The 20,391-nt window shown below is 46.8% G+C and overlaps 2 protein-coding genes across 4 annotated transcripts; both read left to right on the top strand.

Annotated features, from left to right (window-relative positions):
* Positions 1–2,415: 2,415 nt before the first annotated feature.
* LOC119267151 (WUSCHEL-related homeobox 8-like) lies at positions 2,416–5,909 on the top strand. 3 transcript variants are annotated; one of them, XM_037548488.1, is made up of 3 exons: positions 2,416–2,679; positions 3,720–3,885; positions 5,009–5,909. In XM_037548488.1, exons 2-3 carry the CDS (start codon positions 3,846–3,848, stop codon positions 5,485–5,487), a joined length of 519 nt encoding a protein of 172 aa, XP_037404385.1. In that variant the 5' UTR covers positions 2,416–2,679; positions 3,720–3,845; the 3' UTR covers positions 5,488–5,909. The 3 variants fall into 3 exon arrangements, with proteins under 3 accessions (XP_037404385.1, XP_037404386.1, XP_037404384.1); XM_037548489.1 differs by having other exon boundaries at positions 3,678–3,885; XM_037548487.1 differs by having other exon boundaries at positions 2,416–2,684.
* A 5,234-nt stretch (positions 5,910–11,143) lies between these two features.
* On the top strand, positions 11,144–13,539 carry LOC119271947. The gene is made up of 2 exons (XM_037553578.1): positions 11,144–12,749; positions 13,144–13,539. The coding sequence occupies exon 1, from the start codon at positions 11,144–11,146 to the stop codon at positions 12,458–12,460; it is 1,317 nt and encodes a 438-aa protein (XP_037409475.1). The 3' UTR covers positions 12,461–12,749; positions 13,144–13,539.
* The last annotated feature ends 6,852 nt before the right edge of the window (positions 13,540–20,391 follow it).

Genomic DNA, 20,391 nt, shown 5'->3' with positions numbered 1-20,391 from the left:
TATCATGTCATAGAAACTGAACTCTTTTTATTTGTTTTAACTTTATCTCCCCCGTATGATAAGAGTGTTGATAATATGTATATTCCAGGTGCAACAAGGTACATAGGGATGAAGAAGTGCTCCTTCTATGGTGAAGAACATTGTAGATGTTGATATGCAGAGAGGGCAATTTCTATCGATCCTGATCTATTCTCTTATGATCCAATGATAGGAAAACAAACATTTCGGCCTGAGCGCAACCCACTCTTAACCTTTGGTTGGGCCTTAGATCACAACCCAATACTAGTATGAACAAAGGATCGCTGTCGATCGAGAAAAGAAAAAAGGCAGGGCGGCCACCGCTGTTGACGAGAAAGAAAGGAAACCTTACCATGTCGCTGCCGCCAGGCAGCTGTCGCATGCCGTGCCTCACCCGGACATCCCGTTCAGGTGCTCGGCGTTCGCTCTACCCAACATGCCGATAATCTTCCCCTTCCATCTCATTCTTCGTTGCTTCCTCAAGCAATTGCCCTGGCGAGGTGTCGACCTCGTTCGATGTTCCTCCAGTCATGTCTCGAGGAGGAGTAACCCCGACGACATGTGCCCTTCGGCATTCCGCTCAACAGCAACAACAATGGTAGTTCATATCTCAGACTCTCTCAATTCCCAAGTCTCAATTTTCACGTTGTTAATGCTCAAAAGGAGGCCTCTTAAGTTCTTTGAGGCTTCTAGAAGCTTATTGTGAAAAAAAGACAGAAGTCTGAAATAAACTTGTTTTGGCCACATGACTTAACTTATTCCACCACCCTCTCGCAACGAGAAAAGACCGGGCAAGGGTGCTTTCCGCAACTTCCACATAAACCCGAAGGGGTTGCCCAAAGAAAAAACTTAAACACGAAGGGTATAGCAAAATGCCAGTGTTTTTGTTTAACGAAAATACTAACGTCCACATATGTGGGTGTTTGCATCTCGTTCACACGCATGGATCAACGTCGATTTGAGTTTGCACGAATCTTGGCATGTTTGGTCAGATTTTTTATGTCACGTAGGATTAGTCTGATGTGTGGACATTCATTCGGTCGTCCACACGTCTATTTCCACACGTGGAGGTGCTGGTGTGTGCTCGTTTAGCAGTTCGCCCACACGTCAGCTTTCAACACACACAGAGGGGCTGGTGTGTGGGCGTTTATCAGTTCGCCCACACGTCCATCTCCTCTCCCACACCTAAAGCTATCAGTTGCCATGTGTTTTGCAGGGTACATGGTAATTGCCCTAGTATGTTTGTAAGCAGATGACAACTCTCTCTTTATCCGAACATGTTATTTTGCCATGTCTTTTTGTAGTGCTACATGGCAACTGTCTAGTGTTTAGTAGATGACAACTTCTAAAATTACTACCGCACCCACACACCCGTCTTCTCTCCCACACCCAAAGCTGTCCGTTGCCATGTGTTTTGCAGGGTACATAGCAACTGCCCCTAGTGTACTTGTAAGCAGATGTCAACTCTATCTTTACCTGAACATGTTATTTTGCCATTTCTTCTTGTAGTGCTACATTGCAACTGCCTAGTGTTAGTAGGTGGCAACTCCTAAAGTTTTCAAATCATGACAACTGTAGTAGACCAGACCACATATGGCAACAACTGCAGTTGTCCAAAAATGACATCTGGAACTTGACATGAGATGGCAACTGCAGTTGAGCAACCATGACAACTGTAGTTGTCCGACATGGCAACTGCAGTTAAACGAACATGGAAGAGGATCCAGACCATGGCAACTACGGGGACGCGTGATGACTGTCACACGGGGCGTGCGGGACCATGAGGTAGGAGGCCTAGCGTACGGGCGTGTGGGCGTTATCTATTTTGCCCACAGGTAGGCATGTGGGAGGGATCACGAGACAAAAAAAGAGGCGTGTGGGCATTATTTGTTTTGACCACGCATAGACGTGTGAGCTGGTTCTCTTAAACACCACACAGAACGTGTGGTCAGACCCTTTAACGCCCACACGTGTGGGCGTTATCCGCATCCTTTTTAATTGTTTGTATTGCTTACCACATGTGTCGTGGTCGAAATTTCACTGTTTGATCATATTACATCAGGAATGCCACTGCCAGGCCCGCGGTCACACCCGACTATACCTGGGCAAACCTTGAGCCGGACCGGGCTTCGGGCCGGGCCTAGCCAAGCCCGAGCCAAAAAACCTGGTCCTGAGCCCGGCCCGGCCATCGGGCCTAGTTTTTTGGCCCAAGCCCGGCCCGAACACGCAAAAGCCCGTCGGGCCTCGGGCCGGGCTCCTTCAAAAAACTGCAAAAATGACGGGCCCAACCAGACCATCGGGCTCAATATCTAGGCCCGAGCCCGGCCCGGAAGCAGCGTCGGGCCGGGCTGCCCATGGCCACCAGGACTACACCCGACCCCCACGCCGAAGAAAAAACACGCGAACCCCACACTCCCCTCCGCAGCAAGCCGCCGCCGCCGCCGGTTCCCTTCTGCGCTGCTCCTCGCCGCGGCTCTCTCCGGCGAATCTGCATGGCCGGTGGGTAGCCCCCATCTCCCGCCCTGCTCCTCCCTATCGCCCCGCCCGCTCCCTGTCTCCAGCAGCAGCCGACGCCCCACTCCGGCGGCCGACTGCCCACTCCGGCGGAAGCCCCCCCGTTCCCTCTCACCACCTCCCAGGCCGTGGCCATGAGCTCGTCCGGTAAGGTGACGATCTTCTCCGATTCTTTGCAACATTTTCAGATTTGCCATGAGGTGCTGCTGGTACCTGGTAGTGTGGTTGTGCTTTGGCCTGGATGTGCTTTGATCTTTATGCAGTAGAGGTACCTCCGAGCATGAGCAGTAGCATAATTTTTGATCTGGATGTGCTTTGTCCTGATTTTGCAAAGTACCACTCCCTCCGTTCCGAATTACTTGTCTTAGATTTGTCTAGATACGGAGGTATATAGCACTAAAATGAGTCTAGATACATCCGTATCTAGACAAATCCAAGACAAGTAATTCGGAACGGAGGGAGTAGTACTGATGGTTGCTCCCTGGTTGCTGCTATATTTTGTATGTGTAGTGTGGTCTGTTTAGTGTGGGTGATTGGTTTTATATTTGCATTACAACAAAAATTGGTATGTTTATCAAATGCTGAAATACAAAGAAATGCATTTATCTCTTTTCTGTTGCTGCTGGCCTCAAACATATAGCCATTTGCCTGGATGGAAACATGATCTTCAGTTCTATGGATATGTTTGGTTCGAAATTTTCAGCCGTTAACTGATTACACCGCAACTTGAAAGCTTTACATGCGTTTGTTTCACATGGCCTGTAATCAAGTCCCATGTAATCCGTTTACATCACAGCTCATGGTCGATACCGCCCACTCCCCAGCTGAATCGGAAACCATTACCGGGTCGAGTGAGTCACTTGCATTTAGGTGCAGATCCTGGATGCCTGGCAATTTACATGTGCAATTTTGATCTTTTTAATCCATTTGTTTTGGATTTGGATCCAGTACTTCCAATTTTCAAGGTAATGCAGAGTTGCTGTTTAGAAAAGATTTTTCCTAACTGTGTTCTAAACCGAACATTACACTGTACTTGTATACCGTTACATTGCAAAACAAACAGAGTTGAGTTTTTCCCACTCCTTTTCCATTACCAGCGTATTCTGATTCAACTACCATTTTTTTTGTTGAGTTATGCAACATAGCTTGACCTTTGTTGCCTTGAAACTGGGTTTTTTTGCCCTTAGTTTCTCGCCCGGGGTGTCAGCCAATCCTGGCTCCGCCACTGCGTCAAGGTGATTACGGATGAGCAGATAGAGGTGCTCCGGAAGCAGATCTCCATCTACGCCATAATCTGCGAGCAGCTCATCGAGATGCACCGTGCCCTCACCACGCACCAGGACTCCATTGCTGGTATGCACACCCATACACCATCTACACACGCTTGATGGCTCGGTTTACTCTTTCCGCGTAAAGCGAGTAAAAGGCTCTCTCCCTCCCTCCCCCCTCCCTCCCTTGGACGTAGCGTTGTTTCTTTCTGAATAAAATTCAAGGCTTGTTGGATCTGTAAAAGTACTAGTAGTACTTTGTTATGAGCTGATCGAATAGGTAGTATGATGATTCGGATCTGTTTATCCATTTTACCAATTTCTTGGTGAGAATGCTGCTTTTACTGTTTGCTAATTCATGCATGAGCAAGCCCCACACATTACTATTGCTGGTCAGTCCGTTGTTTTTGACTGGTGGTGAAAGTACGATTTGACTCTATTCATGCTAGTGGATGCTTAGTTGTGGCTATGTACCATCCTTTGAGATTATCTGGTGTTGTTATAGATTGGTTGATGATTGTGATGGTAATGCAGGGGACCGGTGATAAGATGTGGTTCATGGTGTGCCATCTTCGATCATTAATTATGCAGGGTCTTGTTAATGTGTCTTTTTTTTTAGCACACTCATAACTCCTGAAGATAGGAATTGGCATCCTCTTGATGAATGTAACGAGACATTTGAGAGATTGTGTTATTAGGCCATTGAAAGTACTCCCTTATAAGCTTGACATGCAGGAATCTCATAGCATGTTACTTACCTAATTATCTTTCTACTGGGTCCAACACTAATTCTTATTCTGCCATTCCAATAATTTTATGACTTACATACAATTTGCACACTTGCCCATTTCGTACTGAAACATTAGTTGATAATTTACTCTCAAGTCAACTAGCTAGATTCCTTCAAAACTTAAGCATGCTTTTTTTCTTCTAATTAGCAACTTCTGTGAACTTCTTGTAAGCCTTGTAATATTTTTTGAACCATCCTAGGATATTTTTTTATGATCATTCATCTAGTACCACTGAAAGATTGTGCTTTTATGACACACTCCCGAAACATAGACCTATGGCAAGAGCTGTTTTAGATAGGCTCCTGAAATACAGTTTGTTGAGCCTCTTCATATTCTCAGTTTTTCTGTTGATCTATTTTACTGTAGCAGTTAGTTTATTTTCTTTGTAGTCAACTAAAATTTCTTTATTTTTTTCAGGTATGAGTCTTGATAATCTGTACTGTGATCCTCTAATGGTTCATGGAGGCCACAAGATCACCGCGAGGCAGCGATGGACACCAACCCAGATGCAGCTGCAGATCCTCGAGAACATTTTCGACCAAGGAAATGGAACACCAAGCAAGCAGAAGATAAAGGACATCACAGCGGAGCTCTCGCAGCACGGCCAGATCTCGGAGACCAATGTCTACAACTGGTTCCAGAACAGACGTGCACGCTCGAAGTGGAAGCAGGCAGCTTCTTCTCTACCAAATAACGCCGAATCCGAAGCCGAGGGGGATGAGGAGTCCCTGACCGACAAGAAGCCTAGATCAGACGGGTCACAGCAGCAGAACATGGCTGTGAGAGCTCACAACCCTGAGAGGATCTCAGAGATGCACCGTCACTTCGATGCAGCAGAGCGTGGGCAGGTCCGTGGTCCGAAGATGTATGGGTCCAGCAACGACAGCTCGAGATAGTCGGGCGGTCTGGGCCAGATGTCTTTCTACGAGAACGTCGTGTTGAATCCAAGTATGCTGAGCTGAGGAGAGCGGATTTTCAGCGGACGAGCACCTTGGGTGTCGGTATCTGGACCATTCATATCTGCCTCGTGATGTGCCGCTGGGAAATTGTCTCGGTAGAACTCGCAGTAATACAAACCGAATACGATAGGCTGGTCGTTGGAGTGAATGTGCCATGCATGGGTGGCAGAGGACCTGAGCCCAAACAGTGTGAGCAATTACTGATACAACTAGATGATACCACGCACGTTGCTGCGGGAACTTGTAATAATCCACATGTGAAAGATTATGGAGTGAAAATAAGTAAACAATGAAAAAAACTATGTTATTTCAAACCTTTGCTGGTATAGAAAGTGACAATAAGTAAGCAATTAAAAATATATGTTTATTTGAGCCTTTATTGGTACTATGTGAAAAGTCGGAAAATTAGTATATCGTAGAGTAGTATCTCATATTTTTGTAATTAAAATGCATTGCTTTTTCCACAAAATTGAAATGCATCACTAACATGAGAAAATAGGACATACAGTTCATGAAAATTATGAAAAAGAGCAAGCGATGCTATTTACACGACATTGTGAGGACGAATTTTGCACGACAACGCATATTAGTTCGGACATTCATATTATTAAAATGCAGTAGACAGCTCGAGTTGCCATCGTGTAGCTGTCGTGCAGACTTAATCGTCCACACAGCTGTTCCGTTACTGAAAACATGCGAAGCCCAGTCAGAACCTACTGAAAGAAAGGCGAGACACAAAACCTCTAATGCAAATTCCTTTGAGTTATTTGTAGTAGGAACAGAAGCACAAAGTATAAACAAATCGAACAACAACACAGACATACATCTTAGAATTTGTACATGACCAAGAGCCACATACCAATCAGTGTAAAAAATTGAAAGGGTAAGGTGCAGTTACAGTGCACATCAGGCCCGTACAACAAAGATATGAAGAATTACACGGCTTGAACGACCTGAATTGCATTTACAGTAAGTATGTATCTCTGCCACTGAAAAAGCGCATATGTCTTCAGGGGACACCACAGGGGTAAAGATCTGGACAAATTTACAACGGGAACAGCCTCATCTCCCTGCTCCTACCTAGCAATAACTTCTTTTTTGCACAAAAGGATCAACAAAAACTGGGAACGTGATGTAGCAACTAATTATAATTGCAATTGCAAATGAAACTGAGAAAGAAAAATTAACTACCTCAAGTCCAGATCAAAGATCCATGTCAATCAAATTCATACATGGAATTGATCTGTGTTCAGATACAAAAATGTATGCAGAGTAATTTACTGTGTAGTAATCCAGGAAACTGAAGGTAGAAATTGAAGTGATCTAATTCTCTGAACCCAGAAAAAGCATCTGCAAGGCCACGGCTGCTACTTACTGGCTTGAATTGGCTCCAATCATCGTGAAGCGGATTGGTATAGTATCCACTTCTTCCTGCTCCTACCTTGGCGACTTGAGAAACAACATAGGCGTAAAGATCTGGACAAATATACGATGGGAGCAGCCCCATCTTCCTGCTTCTACTATGGCGAGTTGGCTACGTAGGCGCTAGTTTGATTGGGATCCAACAGAAACGTCCATGCTTGGGATAGGTCTGGATCAATCATGCCGCCAAACTACACTTTTTTTAAAAAAAAAAGGAGAATGACCCACGGCCTCTGCATCTGGACAATGCATACGGCCACTTTATTAATTATTCTCACAAGACCTTACAAAGTAATACAACAGTAAGACTAAAGCCGCCGTCTAAGCACCTCTATCTAACTGATGAAGGGGCGCAGATAGCCTGGGCCTAATACCAAACAGACATCGCAGCCAAACCTGACATCTAAGACCTGAGAACCCATCCAGGACGCCTGCCGGGCATGGGTCTCACCGGTCCGGCGTGCACTCAGATGTCGCCGCCGCCAACTACCACCGCTCCATCTTCAGAACTGTACTGATGCATCAACCTTGCTCGGTCTAGCTATCGTCGACGCCACCACGGCGCCAAACGGCACCTCCTCCCTGCGTGCACACAGCTGAGCACGTCGCGGTCGCCACTGATACACCTCAGCGCCATGCTGCCAGGTATCACCAGCCGACACAGCTTGAAGTCCTTGGTAGATCTGTCGTGCGTAGCACCTGCCGACCAGGCATGACAAAGCGTAGCACCTGTCGGTCAGGCATGACTTGACATCACCACCGAATCTCCGTGCAAGACGAAGCCGCTCTACCTCCTGCCTCTGACATCCAGCGCTGCTCCGCAAACGATGCTCCCAAGAGAGAAACGACACCGCAGTGCCGCCATCGTCCGATCTGGAACACCAGATCCTAGGGTTTCCCCCGGAGCAGCACGAGTGGGTCGACAAAAGTTACACGACGATGCCTTCATCAAGGTAACGGCGAGAACACCGCCATCGCCTGCCGTCGGCTCGGTTTTCACCGGCAACCATGTCTCCCCTACTCGCAGCCGGGACAAGATGATGGATCTCGAGATCCGATCACCAAGCCTCTGGCCGGCCATCTCGGGAAGAAGATGACCACCACGTCCACCAGTGTCACCACGCCGGGCACGCGTCGCCGCCGGCACCCCCATGGTGCCTAGAGGCCGACAAGCCCCGACGAAACCCCTGCCTCGCCAGCCGCCATGGCCCAGACCCCGGCACCACCAGATCCAGATCGGATCGGGGTCCAGGGCCCCAAGCCGCAACCGCCGCAGAGGCAGCACCATTGGACGGTGCCTAGCCCTCCAGCCTGCCGCCGAGTCATCGCCGGAGCTCCGCCGCGCCACGCCGCCAAGCCGCCGCCGGGATACCTCGCGCCGCCGCGAGAGAAGCCACAGCCGCCACGCGTTGGAGAGGCCTGGAGCCGCAGCTGCACCGCCGCCAGGCAGGAGCGCCGCCACCCAGCACGCCCTCCGCTGCGCCGCTGGGCCCCGCCCAGCCCAGCGCCATCTCGCGCCGCGCCGTCCCGCGCCGGACGCCAAACTACACTTCGGGGCAGACGCCCTCGCCCTTCCCGGCGCCAGTTACTCCATCTGGAAATCAGGGCCTCCACCAAGCTAACTTAAAAGAACGATGTTCAGATCTGGAGACATAGATATGAAGGTTGAAGGAGGAGGCTGATGGTGGCACCCATGGTTGCCCGGGAGGTCGGGTCGACGCCATGACGTGTGGCTTGGGCCAACATGGTCCAGGCTCGCGCCGATCATGGGGTTCTCGGAGGGTGGCATCGAGCAGGTCTCGGACGGCCAGAGAAGGTTGGGTTGATGGCGACGCAATATGGGAATTGTAGCACAAATAAAGATGGAAGCAGAAGAACTGGGAAGACTACGCACGAAGAAGGGAGATGGAAGGAACCGTCGCACGAAGAAGCAATCAGTGCAACGGGAATCAACACAATCAAGAAAGGGAAGCAATTCGTGCGACGGGAATTAACACAATCAGACGATTCATTCCATTGAAAAATAAAAAATAAATTGCTGAGGTGGCAGATTTGCTTAGGTGGGATGTTCATGTTGATTGCTGATGTGGACAGTGCGCATGGTAAAAGAATATGGAGTAGTGGGGAGCAACTACTTAAGAATGGCAGATGCCGTCCACTCGTCCCACATCCTTTCTCTTTCTCATACTACTCCGTTCAAATCTTCCTGATGTTTCTCACTAAGTACTTCGTTCAAAGCTTAAAATGGAGTTAAATTAGTGGATTTTGTTCACCAGCAAAAAAAATTCCACGGATTTTGTTGTTGTGGCAATGATGCTAATCTCAGTACTCCCTCCAGTTATTTTTAGTTTGCATATAAGTTTTGTCCGAAGTAAAGTATCTCTACTTTGACCAAACTTATAGAAAAAAGTATTAATATTCACAATGCCAAATCAATATTGTTAGATTCTTTATGAAATGTAGTTTCATAATATACATATTTGGTATTGTGGATGTTGATATTTTTTAATAGGAATTTGGTCAAACTTTGCAAATTTGACTTGACACAAATCTAACACGCAGAGTAAAAATGACCGGAGAGAGTACTACATATTGGTTAATGAACATATTTAAATGTAGAGAAAGAGAGAGAGAGCGCATAAATCAACCTATCTATCCTAATACTTGGTTGATGAACATATTTCATATTCGAATGTGGAGAGAGAGCATAACTATGAAAATATTTGTGGGCAATGGAGGTACATTTTCCTAAACATAAAAGATTTGTGTTTGTAGAGTCAATATTAATAAACTATACTCTCTTCGTCCGGAAATATTTGTCATTAAAATGGATAAAAGATGATGTATCTAGATATATTTTAGTTCTAGATACATCTTTTATTTATTTATTTATTTATTTATTTATTTTGATGACAAGTATTTTCGAATGAAGGAAGTACTTAATTGAGTATCTGCTGTACCAAAACCTGTGTTTGTACTCCGGCGGAAATGCATAGCCCACAGGAGACATGAGTCAAGCAGCAAAAACGTGTCGTGTGCATTAACTACGGTGGTCGAGATGTCGCTTTCCATGGATGAAATACATCATAAATACAACGAACTCATCTATCTGTACCTCGCACTAATACATCGATATAGGCCATCCCAAAGCATCTTCTGCGGACCCGATACCGAGCTATCAGGTGCTCGTCCACCAAAACTACTATTTGCTGAGCAGACACCATATCTCAGTATAACTACACTGAAAAACCTACTGAATTTGATCTGATATTGGTTGGTGTGCGCAGAAATCGACTAGTTCTTCCAGTACCGGACGGGCGAAAGCTTCGACATGTCTGGGTGACACGCGGTCCGGTCAGTCGCACTTTGACAACATACCCCTGTAAAAAAGGCAGCATGCGTTGGTTATCACGGTCTTGTTGACCTCCTCCTGAGAGTAATTTAGCTCGAGTGGAATCCCTTTGATTTTCTCGTGGAAATAGTTTGAGAAGCTGATATAGTATCATCTGCCCTTAGCCTATATATATGTTTATATTTGCCATGATGTTTATTAACCACACGGCAAAACTTAAAAGTTTACTTAAAGTTTTGCCTCTTTACTACTTCTCATGGCAATTTTTATGATTGCATGATTTTCTTGGCATCTTGACTTAAATTGTTGCTTTGTACTTCCTTTGTACCCAAATAGTTGTCGCTGGAGTAGCTGAAGTTACTCCCTCCGTTCCTAAATATAAGTCTTTTTAGGGATTTTAATATAGACTACAACTGAAGCAAAATGAATGAATCTACACTCTAAAATATGTCCATATGCATCTATATGTAGTCCGTATTTAAATCTATAAAAAAGACTTGTAATTAGAAACGGAGGGAGTATATACGAGTACATAACAGGCCAAAATTGTGTTCTAAAGTACACAACTTGTCAAAAACTCACTGCATATCTCATTTATAATATTTTATAAAGAAAAAAATCAACTTTGTAGTTATAATCAAATTGCAATGAACTTAAACACAAATAATCAAATTCCTCCCGGAGGACTCTTCCTCTCCGACTTGTGTTTGTACATGAATCCAGCTCCGACTAGGACCCGATTCTCCTCCTTATTCTCCCCCTCTAATCTAAATCGAAATAAATACCCTCTGTTGTCTGTGTGATATATCCAGATCCACCATGTCGCTCAAGGGCTACCACGAAGCCTCACTGCATCCGCCGGCCGCGTACGATGCGGCGGCGGCGGCGGCGGCGACGGCGGCGGCCGAGTGGGACTGGGGGGAAGCCCTCCTCGATAGATCCGCCTACATGGTCGACAAGAAAGACCACAAGAAAAACCATACCTCCGCCTGCCATCGATTCCGGAGGAGCCTGCACGACTGGGAGGTGGAGGTGGAGGTGGAGGTGGAGATGCAGGTCAGCCTGTTCATGGCGCCGCCGCCTCGCGTCTCCTACTTCTGCTGCTCCGCCAGCTGCACCGACGACGGCGACGACCACGGGGAACAGGAAGGCGCCCCCCGCCTGTTCGTCCGCGAGCCTTGGATGATCGCCACGGAGGGTGACCTTGCCCTCTTCACTCTCTGCCACGGCCACAACCGTGCCTTCTACAGCGAAAGCAGCAACTACGACTACTTCCTCTACCAGGCAGCAGCCTCGCTGGCGGGGTCGCCGGAGCTCACCCGGCTCCCGCGACCCCAACCCGACATGCTGCCAGCTTTCGGAAATCGCTGCTTCCCTACCGGCAGTATCGGTGTCGTGCGTTACCGCAGCAACATCCCCGAGGATGATGATGCCTACAGGATCGCGGCGCTCGCCTACGACTACTTCGACCCCAGCCATTCCGGATACTACCTCTGCACCTACGACTCCAAGGATCCTCGGTGGAGACGCACGCCCGCTGCCTCTCCACACCCACCACCGCCTGACGACTTTCTGTCCAGCAAGGTCATCATCACCATCCGCCGCTCCGGCTCCTGCTCCGGCTCCGGCTCCCCCCGTGGCATCATGGGCTGGGTCGACCTCTGGAGTGGCATGCTCCTCTGCGACGTGCTCGCTGCCACCGATGACACCCTCTGCACCCCGCTCCCGCTCCACTATCTCACCCTTCCAGAGCCGAGGCAGCTGCGAACTGAGCTCCCTCTTGCCACAGACATTGGATACCACTTTCGGGACATCGCCCTAGCCAATGACTCCGGCATCATCAGGTTCGTCGACCTTCAGGTCCACGCCGAACCCAGCCCGCGCTCACAAACTCCTAGTGGCTGGACGCTGGTCACGTGGACCTTGGAGGGGCTCAATGGCGGTCTGGACGCCCTGTTTTTCCGGCAGGAGCACGAGATCCATTCCCGAGATATCTACGGCTACAACCTGCCCCGAGCAATGCTAGACGTACAGGAAGTTACAGGGGGTTTACGGGGCTGTTGGGGTGTGATTGGCAGAGATCTAATTAGAAGGGCAGGCCCACCAGTGAAAATCAGGGGGGCGCCAGTTAGATGAAGCCACGTTCTCTCCCTGTAAAGTTTTGTATCAATCACCCTGTATGTCTAGTATTATTGACCTGCCCCAGTCTCTCTTTGTGTCCAACCCCATCCTCAGCTCCCACAGAGATGGCGTCCTCTACCTCTTACCAATGCCAGCAGCGAAAACACCAACACCAGGATGTCGAAGGTGATTGCTCTTGACCTCAACCAGAAGACGCTGCTGGACGTGCAGGACTTCGACATGCAAAGACCCAGCCCCTACATGGCCACCACCATCTCCAGCTATCTCATGCCAGCTGCTGCAGGTACTGTACCATCGCCTCCCCTCCCTGTTAATGATAACATATGGTCGATCAATATGTATTGCTCAAATTCATTTGAGATCGATGTATACCATGGCATGAGCCTAGTTTAATCTTATCATCTGAGGTCAATCGATATGTTGGTTAATGAAGTAGTACAAGTTCATATATGAATTGAAAACCGACCGACCGACGCCTTTAACTTGGTGACAACAAGATTTCCTTCCTGTTGGCAAATTTCTTTATCTTAACATGCCTGCATGTTCATTCCAGAACTAGCTAGAATTTGTCGTTGTAGACTTTTATCTTATGGCTTTGTTAGTTGTGATTTTATTTTAATAAATGAGAAGGGCAAGGATTTATTTTCAACAAAAAAATCTGTTCTTTTTATGTGCAGTTTCAAAGGAGAAGGAGAATATGAAACGGCGTGCGCCAATGTCTATGGGATCGGCTCGCAAGAAGCAGCCTGCCATCGCTAACCCAGCAGCGGTAGGAGGAAAGGGGAGTATTTAACCAAAAACTACCACATTTGCCAGAAACGTGACAGAAAACTACCACTCTACGTTTTTGTACGAAAAACTACCAAATTTTTCCTAAGCCGTGGCAAAAAACTACCAACTCGTGTAATCGCTCGCTTCGCCCGCGCTAACCCCTATTCTGACCGGTTGGGCCCGCCAACAGTTGCCACGCGGGCTAACTGACGCCCGGCGCGCGCGGACGGCCGTTAACGGCCCGTCCCCTGTCGGAACGGCCGCTGTCGGTCGGGTCAATAAGTGAGAGCGAGCGAGCTCAGCCACTCGCTCATTCTCTTCCTCCTCGCTCGCTCTCACTCGTCCTCATCCTCTCCCCTCTCCCTGGTGCTCTGAGCTAGGTCAGCCTGTCGCCGTCACCGCCGCGGCCATTGCTGCCGGTAGAAGTTGAGGATGCCATCCTGGAATGACGAGGAGAGCTCGGACGAGGACATCAACATGGTTTCAATGGATCCTCAGCTGTAAGTGCATAATGGTGGAACAGAGTTAGGGTTAGGGTTAGTTCATCCAAGTTGGAGATTCCAAGTTGCTTTAGGTTTGATTCGAAGTTTCTTTTGCAGGAAACCCCTGACAGTGTGGTGGAACCATCTTTCTGTGGTTCTTACACTGAATCTGAGCCGACGTGCATGATGCATCATCAGAGGCCGAAGAAGATGGTGGCTTTTGAAGGTGCTTTGACTGGGAGGCGATTCCTGGGTTGTCCTGTGCAGCAGGTATTAAATCTTGTTTTGCTGGTGGAGATGTGTGATGTGCTTTGCTGCTGGAGATGTGTGGTGCAGCATGTGGTGCAGAGATGTGTGATGTGCAGAGATGTGTGTTGTAGTTAACTGAATTCAATACATGACTGAACCTTAGAACACTTACATGCAGAGATCTTTAGTGTACTGTGAACTGAATGTATTAGTTAGGTGTTTACTGAATATAGCTGTTACCTAAAAAAGAACAGAGTTAAATGAATTTATATCTACTGCTAAATATAGCTGTTAACTGAATTTATGTCTGATGCTAATTCAGAGAGCATATTGATGTAGGTGTGAACTTTGGTTATCTGTACTAAGTTTGTTACTAAGTGATTTGTGCTTAATTATAAATAATTGCTTCTGTAGGATGTAGGTGTGAACTGTGGGGTTGTGGAGTGGGTGGATGGTCCTTGGCCAGAGATTCTACAAAGGTGCCTAACAAAGATTTGGGACATGTACCATGAGCAGAACTTGGGGAGGGTGAAGGACAAACAAGCCCATGAGAAAGAGGTGGCCAAGCTACAGAAGGAAATTGATTTCCTGTCAAACAACTACAGCCAGTTGGTGGAAGATGTATCCAAGCTTTTTGACTATCAAGACGGCAAGATGTCTCATGACATGGACTTTACCAGTCAGGCAATCAATGATCTAAATGCAAAGAAGAAACAACTTGAGGATCAAGCAAAGATTGAGATAAGTATGAAAAAGATGAAGCTTGCCAAGGAGCAAAGGTGCATTCTTCAAAGCCAAGCAGATATCATTCAGAACATGAGGAAGGCCATGAAGGAAGTGGAGGGGGACAGGGACCTACTTAAGAAAGAGAAGAAGAAGCTGGAGTATCTGATTGCTGATCTGGTCAATGCTGGGCATGCCAGCAAAGATAAGCTGGAGAGGATCAAGGCAATTATGAATGAGTGAAGTGCTTGGTGTGTGGGTTAAGTAATTAGTAGGCCTATATATATAGCTGGCCTTGGAATGTCATGCATGTTAGGTGTATATTTTGGGAAAGTTTTATGTGCTTTCAGAATGGTATGAGGGAGGGAGGTACTCTTATGGTTTAAGAACTAGTTGGTTTTATCTATGATGTAATGACTTTTATGTTAAGACCTACTATGCTAAGTGAGTACTCATGCTAAGTTAATTAAGTAAGAATGTTTTATCTATGATGAGTCTGTTTTACTCTGCATATATCATGTGTGGATAACTGACAGTAGTGACATAGTTGGAAGTAGAAAGCAGCAAGTAACATATATAGCAGAGTGCAAGTAGCTTAGATAGTCTGACAAATAACTTAACATATGTAGCAAGTAGCAACTAACATATATAGATAATCTGACATAGATAGATAGTACTACCATTCATAGTCTAACATAGATAGCAAGTAGATAGTGCTGACGAAACTGAACCTAGGAACTTACTGAACTTATGAAAGTTCAGGACTGACGAAACTGAATTTTTTTGCACTGAACTAACTGAAGGCAGCACTTCACTCCTCCTTCTTCAACATCTTCAGGCGCTGGGAGCGGCGCACTGCAGTCACGGCCGCCCTCTTCTTCTTGCCCGGCGTCGGCTCCACCACATCTTCCTCGCCGCCATCTTGTTCTTGCTTCACCACGACGCCGTCTGGGAGATCGACCTCCGGCAGCGCATCCACGTGGATTGGGAGGTTCCTGTCCCCCTCCACGGCGTCGAGGACGGGAGCCAGCAGCTGCACTTCAGGCTCGTCGTCGGAGAGGACGACGACCTCATCCACCTCGTCAGATTCGTCAGACGACTCGGCCTCATCATCTTCACTGGACTCGTCGTCAGAGGACTCGTCGTCTGAAGGCTCGCCGTCAGAGTCGTCAGAGGGGCCAAGGACCCATGGATTGCGCCTGTCCCAGTAGGTGTTGTTGATTGGGGCTGGGAGCGCGAGGACGGCGTCGGTGACGTGGTCCGCGGCGGCCGGCGGCGTGGTGGATGAGCGGTACATCCACCATCGGGCGCGTTGCCTGGGGTCGGGGGAGCGCTGCACCTCGCGCATCGCCCACAGCAGAAGGGACGGCGGCGGGATGGTGCGGCCGGCAGGGAAGGCGCGCTGCTTTTCAACAGCTGTCATCACCTTCACGAGGCCGCGGGCGTGGTTCCTCATCATCGCTAGACTGGGGAACCAGCGCGCGATCTCCCTGTACTGCGCGCGCATCTCCTGGTTGTTGCCGGCGAGAGCTTCGATGGCCAGCTGCCAGTCCATGGCGATGGCGGTGGCGGTGGTTGTCAGCGGCGATTTCGACAGGAGAGAGGGGGAAGCGGAGTGGGCGGTGCGAGCGGCGAGTGGGCGAGTGAGCAGAGAGCGTGGTGGGTGGACACATAATAAACTCGTAGAATCCGAAACGACTGGGTTTAGTCAACGCACGCTCACCACGATGGCGGCTGCAGCGCATGCTGAACAGACGACGTGGTGGGCAACATATAATAAGTTTGGCCGATGTTATGCAAACAAATCACTAGCACTAGCCCATTGGTATTGAACGCATGGTTACAACCAACTGGTCCTGGGTTCGAGCCCAGGCCAGACATTTTTTGTGCTTATTTTTTTTCTAAAATGAATTTGGCAGTCACTTCTGAGCTGTAGAAAGGGCAAAGTAAAACAAAAAAACAAATTAAAACATGCACCTAAACTGCACAAATGGCAAAGTAAAACAAATAAAACAAACTTAACCCATACATTCAACATTACACATTGCACACAAGTTCACATGTCTGAATTTAAGCAGTCTAGTAGCAGAGCACAAACTTAGTACCATACAATCAAACTAAGTAGCAGAACACATTGCCACAAATTTAAGCAGTCTAGTAGCAGAGTTTCAATGGTTTCCACTAGCACTAAAATATAGTGCAAACTTGCTAGGGGGTTTCCTCTTCCTCTTGTCTGCTAATATCCTTGGTTCTGCAGTGGATGCTCTTGGTGCATTGAATGTTCTTGTTGATGCTGATCCTCTTGGAGGTCTTGTTGATGCTGATCCTGTTGGAGGTGCTGGTGAAGACCTGGCTGCTCCTGCAGAAACAGTTGATGTTGAAGCTCTCTTATCTGTTGCTGTTTTTCTGTTCCTCACTGCTTTAGGAGGTGGAGTAGATGAGGCTAGCCTCTGTGAAGTTTGGTGTTGATGTGGTGGTTCTGGAGGTGGGTGACTAGCACTAGAGAAACCCCTAAAAATTTCTCTATTCTCCTGCATGACAGAATTAAGATAGTTAGTACATAATTAAACAACTATTAACTAAACAAAGAATGCAACATTTTTAAATGACCTGGTGTAAGTTCTTTCTCATCTGAAGACTTGGGTTTAGAGCTTTCCCACAGTAAGTAAATCTATGGCCCTGTAGACCACAATTGCTGCATGTAATTGTTCCCATCCTGCTTGTGTCTTTTGGTGCAGGCACCTCAAACTGGCCCTTTCTCCTAGCTGTTTGTTTCTTCCCTGCTTTTTCTTTGAACACTGGTGGCTCAATATCCTGAGTATGGGTGTCAGGCCAGAATCCAGGACCAGGGACAGGGTACACTATGTCTTTGTATGCTTCAATATATAGTGGTTTTTTGAAAAATTCATGCACATAGTCCTCTGGGTGCATGTGAATCTTGCTCATTGCTGCTATTGCATGACTGCATGTCACACCTGTCATGTCCCACCTCCTGCAGTCACATGAGTTAGTAGCTAGGTTGACACAGTACTGATTTTCCTTACTAGACACTTGCCAAATGTCAGGACCAACCTTATGTGCCTCACAAAATTTGGCATACTTCTTATTCTCCTCTAGTTTCTCTGAATAGTTGGGTGCGATCATCCACCTGCTGTTCTCTATTTTTTTCCCTGGTCTTCTGCCTTTTGATCATTTGCTTAGTCCTTATTCCTTCAAACATAGTTCTAATTGGTTTGGCCCTAACATCAAGGATCATTTTATTGAAAACCTCACTCAGGTTGTTCACAACAAGATCAGTTTTGCAATTGTAATCCATTGAAGATCTACACCAAGTCTCCTTTGGAATTTTTGAAAGCCACTTCCAGGCATCCTCACACTCTGCTTTAAGCTCTGCCATTGCTAATTCATGGCCATGTTTGGTGAATGAGTAGCTAGCCTTATCTACTAGCTTTTTTAGTTCTGCTCCTCTGAAACCAGCTGACTGAAAATTTGCATAGATGTGCCTGAGGCAGTATCTCTGAGGGGAATCAGGGAACACCTCATTTATAGCCTTAAGAACAAATAAAGCCAGTAATAACTATATTTATGTGAACTACTGGCTAAGATAGGTTGCATACCTTTTGCCTGTCAGAAATAATGGTGTAGGTTCCAAATTTGCTTCCACTTCCAATGCAACATCTTAGCTGGGTTAAGAACCATGTCCAACTTTCTGAATATTCCTTATCAACCACACCAAAGGCTATGGGGTAGATGTTGTTGTTGCCATCTCTTCCTGTGGCTGCAAGAATTTGCTGTCCAGTGGTTAGCTTGATGAAGCAACCATCAAGCCCTGCATCCATACCCAAATTAGCTACCAAAAAATTACAACAAGATATTTTGAACAAAATGTAGTTATATATTTATCTATAAAGGGCCTGCAACCATTAAGAAATCCTTGCTTTGATGCATGCAAGCAGTAGAACATGTACTTAAATCTAGGAGTTGGGGCAGGGTTTTCTGGGTCCTCAAATGTTGTAACTACACACCTGCTACCAGGGTTTGTGTCAAGAACTGCTTGTAGGTAGTCCCTCAGTCTATAGTACTGCTCCTTCTGGTCACCCTGTACACCCTTAATAGCCTTCCTCCTTGCCCTATAGGCCACACTCTTTGATACATCAACTGAAAACTTGACTTTGCTATTTTTAATAAGTGAATCCACAGGTGCTCTAGGATCTGCTCTAAGAGATGGCTCAACTTCTTTGGAAAGCCACTTAGTAGTAACTTTTGTGTTCTCTGCTGATGCTGGACAAGTGTGCTCCATGTTACACTTCTTAATGCAAAATGTTCTTTCATGAGCTATCCTGGAGGCACAGATGTAAAATTCACATCCATGCTCTCTCTGTGAACACCAAACAATAATTCTTGTTGGAGTGTTCCTGTGGTAGTGAAAAGACCTCAAAGTCCTTATATGAAAATCTCTTAATGCTTCTCTGAACTGGTAAACAGAATCAAAACACAAGCTCTTGCACAAGAGTAAATGTGAATTGGGAATTGAAGGGTCAAAATATACTCTTTCCTTCATCTTTTTCTTACTACTCTTTGTCTTTGCCTTCTTCATGATGTATGGTAGTTCAACTTCATCTTCTTCTTCCTCATCACTTATGCCTGGATCACCAGCAAAACAAAACTCATCTGCTTCAGGAAACCAATCTTCAAAACGTTTTTTCTCTACCTCATTGTGACATCTGCTAGTTGGCCCAGGGTTCTTCACATGTTTCACAATAGCAGTACTTTGCAATGGTGTTTGCTCTTCATAGGCACACTCTATTTCCATTTGTTGAACAGCTTCAGCACTACCATCTGAATGAACTGAATCATCAGAACAAAATTCAGACACTTCAGTGTCTCCTTCAAAGTGGTTCAAATCTGCCTCTCTTTGAATCCTGCTCCTCTCAAGCTGAGCCTTTCTATCATCTATCTCATTCTGAAACTCAGATTGCTCCACAACCTTTTGCACACAGCAACTCTCTTGAGTGTTCATGTAATTCTGAATAGCCTGTGTACTTATTGCAGGTTCAACATCTCTCACAACCCTTATGTTCACAACATTGACATGATTAAAAAACTCCAACATTTCATGAACACTAGATTCATTACCTAAATACTTTACTCTTTCAGATCCAATTTCCTCCTCCTTCACATAGTACATGTAATCACTCTGCCCATACCCTTCACTAGCAATGAGTGATTGTAGAGTAACAAAAGATATATCTGACTCATATATAACCCTTTTCACAGGGTTTCTTCCTTCTAAATGAAACCATATCTCCCACTTCTTGTCAGCAAAACTGCAGAAATAGGTGCTCATGAATTCAATTGAAAATGACAGAGCTACAAGTGCAATACAGTTTACTACACATGTCCAACAAGCTCTAACAAACACATATTACTAATTTGCCAGATTGAAGCAGCTAACCAATTCATGAGCAGCTAACCTGTTTGGCAGATTGAAGCAGCTAACCTAGCAGATGATATTTTCCATACCAGCAACCCATTGGCGATGACTGGGCGAGCTGTGCCTCCTGCTGCTGCGAGCCGGCCTGCGTCGAGAAGCTGGTGCTCCCCAACCAATTGTCGACTGAGCCCGCAGCGTCCAAACTTGTGCCACCGCCGCCTGCGTCGTCGCCGCCGCCGCCGCCACCCATATCGCCGACGCCCCCC

This window comes from Triticum dicoccoides, chromosome 3A (assembly GCF_002162155.2).
Source record: "Triticum dicoccoides isolate Atlit2015 ecotype Zavitan chromosome 3A, WEW_v2.0, whole genome shotgun sequence".
Classification (NCBI taxonomy): domain Eukaryota; kingdom Viridiplantae; phylum Streptophyta; class Magnoliopsida; order Poales; family Poaceae; genus Triticum; species Triticum dicoccoides.
The sequence above is the reverse complement of the archived record's forward strand: the minus strand, read 5'-3'. Positions and strand labels throughout refer to the sequence as shown.

Coding starts and splice junctions, on each gene's coding strand:
- LOC119271947 (XM_037553578.1), top strand. CDS start 11,144: ATGTCGCTCAAGGGCTACCACGAAGCCTCACTGCATCCGCCGGCCGCG.
- LOC119267151 (XM_037548487.1), top strand. Junction 3,886..5,008: donor GCACCAGGACTCCATTGCTG/GTATGCACACCC, acceptor TATTTTTTTCAG/GTATGAGTCTTGATAATCTG.